The 9,980-nt window shown below is 37.3% G+C and overlaps 1 protein-coding gene across 1 annotated transcript in view; it reads right to left on the bottom strand.

Moving 5' to 3' along the window:
- Positions 1-2,330: 2,330 nt before the first annotated feature.
- Positions 2,331-9,980, bottom strand: part of tp53i11a (tumor protein p53 inducible protein 11a) — a 49,458-nt gene continuing 41,808 nt past the window's right edge. The window contains exons 5-8 of the mRNA XM_051649783.1: positions 9,898-9,946; positions 9,451-9,541; positions 4,629-4,730; positions 2,331-3,678 (exon numbers count right to left, since the gene is read on the bottom strand). Of these exons, the coding sequence (XP_051505743.1) occupies positions 3,545-3,678; positions 4,629-4,730; positions 9,451-9,541; positions 9,898-9,946 (376 nt within the window). The 3' untranslated portion in view covers positions 2,331-3,544. The remainder of the gene's footprint in view (positions 3,679-4,628; positions 4,731-9,450; positions 9,542-9,897; positions 9,947-9,980) is intronic.

Raw genomic sequence — 9,980 nt, 5'->3', positions numbered from 1 at the left:
TACCAAACTTTTATACTGTTTTCAACAAAGGTTTTGATTTAATGACTCTCACAGTACATGCAGTTACACCTTGTGTGCTCATGTTAGTGCACACATCTTAATAATAAAAAAAATTATAAAAATTTCAAGGTAAAATGTTTTTTGTTTTTTTCATGTCCTGAAGTTTTTTGGGGGGTTGTACAATTTGACATTTTACAAACTGAACTAATGCTGTTCATGTGTAAATAGCCCACACTATCTGAGACTCGACCTTAACACATATTCATGAGGGTCTAGAGGGGTCTACATATCATTTGCTGTTTTAAGGTTTTATCTGACTTTGATTTGCTGGATAAATGTTTTTCAAATATTAATAATCTTTAAAAACAAAAGTAATACACTAATACGTGAAACAAAAGTAATACACTAATACGTGAACCCTAAGAAATAATAATAAAATTTAATATCAAACCAAACTATTTAATAAGGTTTCTTTTTAAAAAATGTCTTCCTTTCAATGAGGATTTTTTTCTTTTCTTGATTATGATCTCAGGATGGTTATACCACCCTAACATTTTTTACTTTATGCCCCCCAGAAATATTTAAATACATTTTAATTCAAAAATTGGAAAAAATAAAAATGTGTATGCAAGTCATTGTATGTATGAATTGCATTTAATAACATTTTTCATTTGAATACATTAATAAATCCAGATTGCAAAGGTCAGGTCATTGATCCAGAAACAAATATGTAGCTTGTAGCATTAATAACATAAAAAAGGGAAACTGCACCTCTATAACGAGCAAGTTACACTAAATGCAGATAATTTTATAGTAAATGTTATTTAAAGTTTAATATGGATTTAAAATGAGTTTTATATGAAGGAATGATGTAAAATACTTTCAACTTAGTGCAATATATATTAGCTAGCTAAAATATGTGTAAAGTTGCAACTGTCTTTTCTGTTTAAGCCTGAGCATATAGTTAAATGAATAAACACCTTTGATTAAATATTCTGTAGAGCTCTTCTGGAAATGGTATGTGTAACACCAGGATTTTATCCACATCTTTCCCCTTATTTCCTACAATTATGATGTCCAAGGCTTTGAAAAACCCTAATCCCCTGAGGCCTGTGTGGAAACATGAGGCAGACTTACACTGAGTGTACTATGTACCATGAGTTCTGTGAAGGTTCAGTGGCCTTAATAAGATTTAAGCGTATGTTTGTGATAATACATATTAACCTCACCCGATTTTAATTTGAAAGGCAGTTCTGCTTGTTCTTTAGCTACAGATAAGAATTGCACTGTGTATGCGGCTGTAGATAGCAGAAAAGAAGTCCAAGAACACGTTTTTTCATTTGAAAAACTTCATAGATTTATTTAGCACATTCACTTTTTCTCTACAAAAAGTAGATACAGACTTGCTATACATGTATGTACAGTTTTTTTTCCAAAACACATTAAAGGACAAAAAAACGTAACTAGAATCTGTAATGAAGATTCTGAAACTAATAGTGCGATCATCTTTTTTTCCCATACAAAAAAAGTTGCAAATTTACAGATGTTACACATTCCAGAATCATTCAAATGTTTACAATAAAGTGACCAAGTCTAGCAAGTCTTTATTACAATCATCATCTGTGCTTTGACTTCACAATTAAATCATGGTCTTGCTAATTACTGTAACTATATACTACTAAACAGTTGATATAAAGAAATACAGAGATGCACATCCAATTATGAAATGGCTAAATCTAAGACCAACACAAATACTGCTTAACTTGCTATTTCCAAATACCATATTTATAAGGTCCTTTGATTTCCCTTTGGCACAAAGCCATTTGTGTTTTTTACTGGAAGTTCTTTTGGAATAGAAGTGTCGCAGAATTTGACAAAGCAGGAGAATAAAAGTAGTATCTGTATCTAAGATCTATGGGAGAAGAACTGTAAACATTTCAAATGACATTTCAGAGATGGAAGTATACTGTAAAGAATGGCACCAAGAAAATTGAATTGTGAATAACATACTATAAAGAATTAATCTATAACCAGCACGAGCAGACATTGGCAAAGATGTCTGGGGCATGATATTCAAAGTACAATGATGCAAAAACGTCATTATATTATTTCAGGGTAAACACAAGAAGTGAATAGAATTTCAACATGCTAATATTTTCTAAAATAGTAAAACATGTTAATGAGAAAATCATCTCATTCTATGAGATTCTTTGACATATTTTATATTTTTAAAAGTGCTAAATGTTAGAGCTACTGTCCATATGCATTGTATGACTTCATGCAATGACCACTAAAGGCATAAAGTACATCCCACTAAATACAGTTTTAGGAATAGATCATCCAAAAATGAAAATTCTGTCAGCTTTAACATCAATGATACATCCGAATCTTGAGACAGTATTTTTGCATGTACTTGAACATGAGTAAGATTTTAGCGTTTAAACGACATGAAGGTGAGTAAATGATGGCATCATTTACATTTTTCAACTATTCCTTGAATTCTTAACATTTTAGAGATCAAAACTGTTAGTAACATGCTTCTTTAAGTTCATGACATGGACGATCATAGAGAAATGACATATAACCCTTAGAAATCTGTACTATCAATTGAGTTTGTCTCAGTAACCTTTCAATCTGTACTCAAAGGGAACTTGTTTCAAGTTAATAAATTACATTATGTACTTCAGCAACTGTAGTGTAAATGTCTCTTAGGTATGTAAAGCAGAAAAAAATAATAAAACAATTATGTCTGAATTGGTAGGGGCAGAATTTCTTAGTTTGATGCCAAAGAGATTTGTCAGAGGCAGTAATAAATTACAAGTTTAAAAAGGTACATTGTAAAATTAATGCCTTTAAATACCCTTTAATACAACAGTACATCAAATTATGTAAAAACAATGTTTTTACAATTTATATGATTTATATAATACATCGTTTAGAAATGTTTGTAACTAAATGTAAATGTAACACATTTGAGTCATGTACAGTATATTCTGTATTTGTTAAGCATTTTGTATGTGTGCATTTTGATGTTCAACCTTTTGCTAGTCTTTGTATGGCATTATTGGTTGTTGTGGCATTGTTGTAGGTAATACCAAGCTGAATCTATTGTGCTCGGCCAACATGATTACACTGGAAATCAGAGTGTTAGTTTAAAAGTTTTTCCACCCAAATTCAGACTGCTATGTGCCAAATTCCAGACAAGTCCCACCATGTTGCAACTGTTCATGCCCAAAAATCGCCCATGCTGTGCCTTTAAAAAAAAAAAAAAACAATAATAAAAACATTTAAAAAACTAATAAGCCTCTGTAGTGAACTCACTTTATGTAACATATGAAGTCAATGGTCATAACCTGAGGACCATCTAATGAGAGTAAATGCTCCTAATAGACAATGTCCACAAAAAGAGGTTCATTCTCAGTGAAGTGTAAATTAATTTGGTCCAGGCGGTGGAGCTACTGTATTCAAATAATTCTGTGGTGCCAACCCATCCATCTAACACGAGAATCTTACTGATTAATGAACACAGGGTGGCTGGCCTCCCTTAGATCTTTTTGGGACGGCGGCCGAGGTGATGATAGTAACTCAAGGTGACGAGGAGGAACAAGGTTTCACTAAGAAGAAGAACAATTGCACTGTTGGACAGAGTGCCCATCTCCAGGAGAGTGATGGACGTCACTGAAAAAAACATGTATACAATTTAAAGACTCATTTGCAAAGTTAGGCAATGTAGCAGTCTTAAGTGTTAAGTTTGGGATTATTCATCACACTATGAAGGAGGCTATACTTGTCATTTAAACTACTTTTATTATTGTCATGTTACTTTTATTTGTTTTTTGGAGCTTGAAATTCACAATCCTCATCCTCTCATTCATCTAGTTTTTTGTTTTGCACAGATGGAAGTCTTACAGGTTTGAAGCAACATCAGGGTGAGTAAATCATGACAGAATTTTCATTTTTGGGTAAACTTTTTCTTTAACATTCCTCCTGCAAAACACTTTCGCCAGTTCTAAATTAATTTTCAGATGTTTTAAAAGCCATTTCTATAATTAAGCATTGAATAATTACATATTTTTGTCACACAAAAAATAACAATATACGCCTAGTGACAAAAAGTTAATTCTGTTTATATTTGTTCCTAGTGGAGAGTGAAAAAGAGTCTAACCCTGTCCAACAAAATAGGGAAATCTGAAAGAAACTTTTCATTATTCAGACAAAAAGTTACATAAACCTGAAAGAAAATGCAATTAATGTTTTTGCAGCAAGAAGTTTTTCTAGTTTCACAAGGGGCCTGTTTGGTGATGTAATTATGATTTAAAAAAACAAAGATATGCTGCCCTCTTATGGAAATACATGCTATAGCAGTGGTAAAGTAAACAGTGCCATAAGGGGCAGACTGGAGAGAGATTGGACTCTTAAGAAAGCTGGTTGCCATAAGAGGGCAGAATAGCCTTAAAAACAAAGAGTGTAGTCCAGACTTTCTCTGCTAACACTCTAAAGGGAGTTAAAACAATTTAACTGGCGTGTGAATAAGGGTAGAATAAGGATTGAATGTCACTTTCCATTCTCACACCCATAAGCACTGTCTGCCCACTGTTCTCTGATAGAGGAAGAAACCCTCCACTCACCTAGAAATTGTATCCCAAAGTAACATGCTTCCGTAAGTAGTGTCCATTGAATGATGACCTTTTCTGCTGTGTACAAGCCATTCCACAGGATTAATGAGATACCTGTTAAGAAGACAAAACACTCAGAGTCAGTCAGGAAAATCTTGGCGTCCATTGCACATTCATGAGAGTGCATGAGAAGCTTGTTCATGCTGGCACGCACATTCTTGCACTCTTACGAACGCAGGCCTGGTTCCAGATCAAAATCTTGTAGGCTGCTTCTGAAATTAGCGGGGGTGCTCTAGAAGTTAAAGTGAAGATGCAATAAAGCACTAACGTTATTCAATTAAAGGTGCTTTAGCACCCTCAAGCACCCCCGGGCCTGCACGAATGCACAGCTAACGTCAAGATTTTTAATGAATAATGACTTAAACTTCATACTGTCTCACCAAAACCTATCATATTTCTTCGCAAGACTTGGAAGATGATGCATGGACAACTTATGTGATAATTTTATTTACTTTTTTAAGCTTGAAAGCTTGAGTCACTATCCACTGCTATTGTACTGAAGAGGGACTGGGACATTCTTCAAAATGTATCCTTTTGTGTTCTGCAGATGCAAGGAAGTCATATGGGTTTGAAACAACATCAGGTTGAATAAATGATGACATAATTGTATTTTTTTTGGGTGAACTATCCCTTTAAGATTTGAATGTGGCTCAATTAAGAATTTGGTTTTTCAGGCCGGTAAATGCCCCCTTGAGGAAGACCCCTTTTTTCTTATTGGAAGCAGTTACTAGCCAACAACCTTTGCTAAACAATGAAGTCTGAGATCGTTTAAAGTCAGGTAGATACATTTAAGGGGGCTCATCAAATAAACATATGGAGTAATCTCCACGAAGCACCTAAAAATTGAATTTAAAGCTTGAAATCTGGCCCGAGATCAGAGGAGGATTCTACCGTGAGTTCCGATTCTGCTTGGAGAAAAGCATGGAGAATCTTTCTGATCTACTCCCACACTGCGGATATGGATAACATAGAGAGTAGCTGTTTCTTCAACCCTGCCAAGTGCCAACTGCCAGCACTATTTTTCCAGCCTTGCTCGAGTAATTCCCATCATCGAACTGGCCATTGATCTAACAGAAGAACATTCACACCTTGCAGTGCCACAGGGATATTAATTATTTGTGAGCTAAACCAGGTGTCAAACACTATAAAGACTACTGGAACTCTGTGAGATGTTTAGACTGCAAAATACAGCCTTTTCCCGAAATTTGCATACTAACATGATGTGTACACAGGGAACTTTGAGTAAATACAGCAAAGCTTCCATTCAGAGCCAACAAGGCTCTGCTGTTATAGCATATTCTTAAGCATTTCGAGATAGATAATGCATGTAATCACATTAGCATAATATCCAACATTACCAACTCGCTAGGGCTTGAAACTAAACAAACGAGGAAGGGAACAATTATTTGTGTTGAATTAGAGGCTACATTACCATAGTCAGCTATGATGGAGAAAAGACAAATGTGCTGCAATTCATAATTAAATAAGTGCATGAGGAAGGAAGGGATTTAATTTCCACAAAACAGTCTCTTTCACACACCCATAAGCCACCCCTGCAATCTTTTATACTACAGGACCTCCTACGGCAGATTGTAAGCTCAAGCACGGGGTGTGCCTGGTATGTGCAACTGTTGTGAAGCATCCTGTGACCAGCAGGGGGTCATTACCAGTCCTAGTGCTGTAGCACTGCCCAGCACTCTAAAAGCCCTGCCCTATGTGTGGCAAAATGGAATTGTATGGAGTCATCCATTTTTAAAACACAGGTATAAAATATTCATAACTCTTAAAATCATACACTAATATGCCAGTAGGAAAAGCTCATCTAGTCATCATGAATATTTCCTGTGAATGGGAGACAGACTTGCACAAATATATTTACATTATGCATTTGCTATGCATTGATTGAGATGGAGTGGATAGTGGAACTATGCACAAATGAAACAGAAATTGTGCACATATACAACGCATGGCCAATAGTATGTGGACAACTGCTCAGCATACATTACGTGCATTAACATGGAGTTGGTCCATCTTACGCTGCTATGATAGATATTGCACTAGAATCAATATTGCTAGAAGGATTTGCTTCCATTCAGCCATAATGAAAGTGAGATCATTGGCTGATGTGCTTACATACAGCCATCAAAACCCATTTTAGAGCCAGTTGGGGCCATAAACAAGGGTCAATCAAGTTTGTGTGTAACATGCTTAAATACTCTGCAGTTCCGTTCTGTGAGCTTTTGTGTTTTACCACTGTCAGCTGACCAGTTATTGTCCCTAAATGGTTGCACATCACAGTTGCAGCATAGTTGAATGGTGGAGCTGTATCTGGATAAAAAATGTCAGTGGAGATGTCAAATGGAGAACTTCAGTTGTTCTTTTGCCAGTCAGTACATTTACATGCATCTGTCTGTACAAGTTTAGATAACACAATGCATAATCAAATACTTAAAAGAAAGAAGTCAACTAAGGAAGTGAAGCTCCTTCAAAATCGCAGAGGGTGGGCACATGACTATATTGATGCTGTTTCTTCCATTCATCTTCTTTGCCCTGTAATTGCTCTGTTTGAAGTCACTCTATTAAATGCTGATCTGTTTGGGGCTTTGAATAAAGCCTGCTTCTTCTAGCTTTTTGGCATTTAAAAAAAAGAATTTGCCGGTCCATCTATGCCGTGTGTCACCACTTTCTTCCAGAGCATGACCAGAACACAAAGGCCAATTGCCATTCGATTAACATGTGTGCAGGACAAAGTGGAGCTACAATTTCATTATATACAGTACTGTGCAAAAGGTTTTGGCACTTGAGATTTTTCACAAAAACATTTGTCTTAAGATGGTAACTTACACCGATCAGCCACAACATTAAAACCACCTGCTTAATATCATGTAGGTACCCCTCGTGCCACCAAAACAGCTCTGACCCGTCGAAGACCTCTGAAGGTGTCCTGTGGTGTCTAGCACCAAGATGTTAGCAGCAGATCCTTTAAGTCCTGTAAGTTGCGAGGTGGGGCCTCCATGGATCGGACTTGTTGGTCCAGCACATCCCATAGATGCTCAATCAAATTGAGATTTGGGGAATTTGGAGGCCAAGTCAACACCTTGAACTCTTTGTTATGTTTCTCAAACCATACCTGAACAATTTTTGCAGTGTGGCAGGGCGCATTATCCTGCTGAAAGAGGCCACTAACATCAGGGAATACTGTTGCCATGAAGTGTACATGGTCTGCAACAATCTTTAGGTAGGTGGTATGTGTCAAAGTAACATCCACATGAATGCCAGGACTCAAGATTTCCCAGCAGAACATTGCCCAGAGCATCACACTGCCTCCGCCAGCCTGCCTTCTTCCAATGGTGCATCCTGCTGCCATCTCTTCCCCAGGTAAATGATGCACACACACCCAGCCATCCACATGGTCTAAAAGAAAATGTGATTCATCAGACCAGGCCACCTCCTTACCTCCTTCCGTTGCTCCATGGTCCAGTTCTGATGCTCACGTGCCCATTGTAGGCGTTTTTTGCGGTGGACAGGGGTCAGCATGAGCACTCTGACTGGTCTCCGGCTACGCAGCCCCATATGCAGCAAGCTGCGATGCACTGTATGTTCGGACACCTTTCTATTATGGCCAGCATTACATTTTTCAGCAATTTGTGCTACAGTAGCTCTTTTGCGGGATCGGACCAGACGGGCTAGCCTTCGCTCCCCACGCACATCAATGAGCCTTGTGCGCCCATGACCCTGTCACCGGTTCACTGGTTGTCCATTCTTGGACCACTTTTGGTAGGTACTAACCACTGCATACCGGGAACACCCCACAAGACCTGCCGTTTTGGAAATGTTCTGACCCAGTCGTCTAGCCATCACAATTTGGCCTTTGTCAAAGTCGCTCAGATCCTTACACTTGCCCATTTTCCCTGCTTCCAACACATGAAATTCAAGAACTGACTGTTCACTTGCTGCCTAATATATCCCACCCCTTGACAGGTGCCATTGTAACGAGATACTAAATGTTATTCACTTCACCTGCCAGTGGTTTTAATGATCAGTGTATATATTCAGCTTCAGTATGTCAATAGGAAATATACATTTTAGACTCCCAGACATTATGTTTTCAAATGGAATAGAATAGAAGAACAGGGAGCTCTGCAACAGATGGCATATCCCCCAAAGAGCCCCCCACTGAACATCGAGTCAGTCTGGGATTACATAAAGAGAAAGAAGCAATTGAGACAGTCTACATAGATAAGAACTGTAGTGAATTCTCCAAGAAGCTTAGAACATCCTATCTGCCAACAACCAAGAAAGACTGTGTCCAGGTGTACCTAGGAGATTTGATGCTGTTTTGAAGGCAAAGGTGGTCACACCAAATATTGATTTAGCTTTTTTATGTTTACTTTAATTTGTATGACATTAATTGATAAAGAAAAACTATTTATGGCATTATTTTTGAAGAAATCCTCACTATGTAACATTTTTCACAATTGCCTAAAACCTTAGCAGGTGTTTTATTCCGACTTCGCAAAAATCTGACTGGTATGATTTCAGTCAGACTAAAGATTTTACATTACATTTTAAAAAGATTAATTATTGTTTTAGTCCTGAAATCGAACTCTAAAGTGAATTTAAACATACTCTTTTGCCAGTGAGACTGCATGTTTTGGGGCTTAAAACTATTCACCTGTCAGTAATGTGACTATGTATTGTATGTCTAATATTACTCAAAACAGGCCACTTTGTATCCCATAAAGAAAAACCTATCCAGTAAAGCAGAACATACACAGAAGGGCTCCTCCGTAGAGTCTGATGGAGATCCTGGTGGTGGTGAGCTCAAATATTATCTCGTAGAGTTGGTTGGGGAAGGCCAGTGCCTAGAACACAGAGAAGAATTTCAGCTAATTACTATAATGTTATGGAAGCTCTAGAGAGAGGTGTAAATGCAGCAGCAGCATAAGCAAGCATAGAAAACAGATGATGTCCCATAGAGTCAGCCTTTCCACTCTCACTGATCTTATATCCTGCCCTTGAGTGCAAGTTCACCATGAAATTCGCTGTAATTATGTTGTAACCTGTGGTACCTCCATGATATTTGCTGGTTATATAATCTTGCATGTAAATGAAGATATAAAACACAATAAAATAGCTTATTGCTTCATTTTGTACTATAAGCAAGTGCGTTAGATGAAGTTAGAGAGGGAGCACCAGTCCTTTTGAGAAAACTGCCTACCATTAAAGATGTGGAGGTGAACAACACTGCAGAGATGAGGAGCCAAAGCCTGCAATGAGAGAAACTACACATCAAATCAACTG

This window comes from Myxocyprinus asiaticus, chromosome 2 (assembly GCF_019703515.2).
Source record: "Myxocyprinus asiaticus isolate MX2 ecotype Aquarium Trade chromosome 2, UBuf_Myxa_2, whole genome shotgun sequence".
NCBI classification, from domain to species: domain Eukaryota; kingdom Metazoa; phylum Chordata; class Actinopteri; order Cypriniformes; family Catostomidae; genus Myxocyprinus; species Myxocyprinus asiaticus.
Note: the sequence above shows the minus strand (reverse complement) of the source record. Positions and strands in the feature narration are given on the sequence as shown.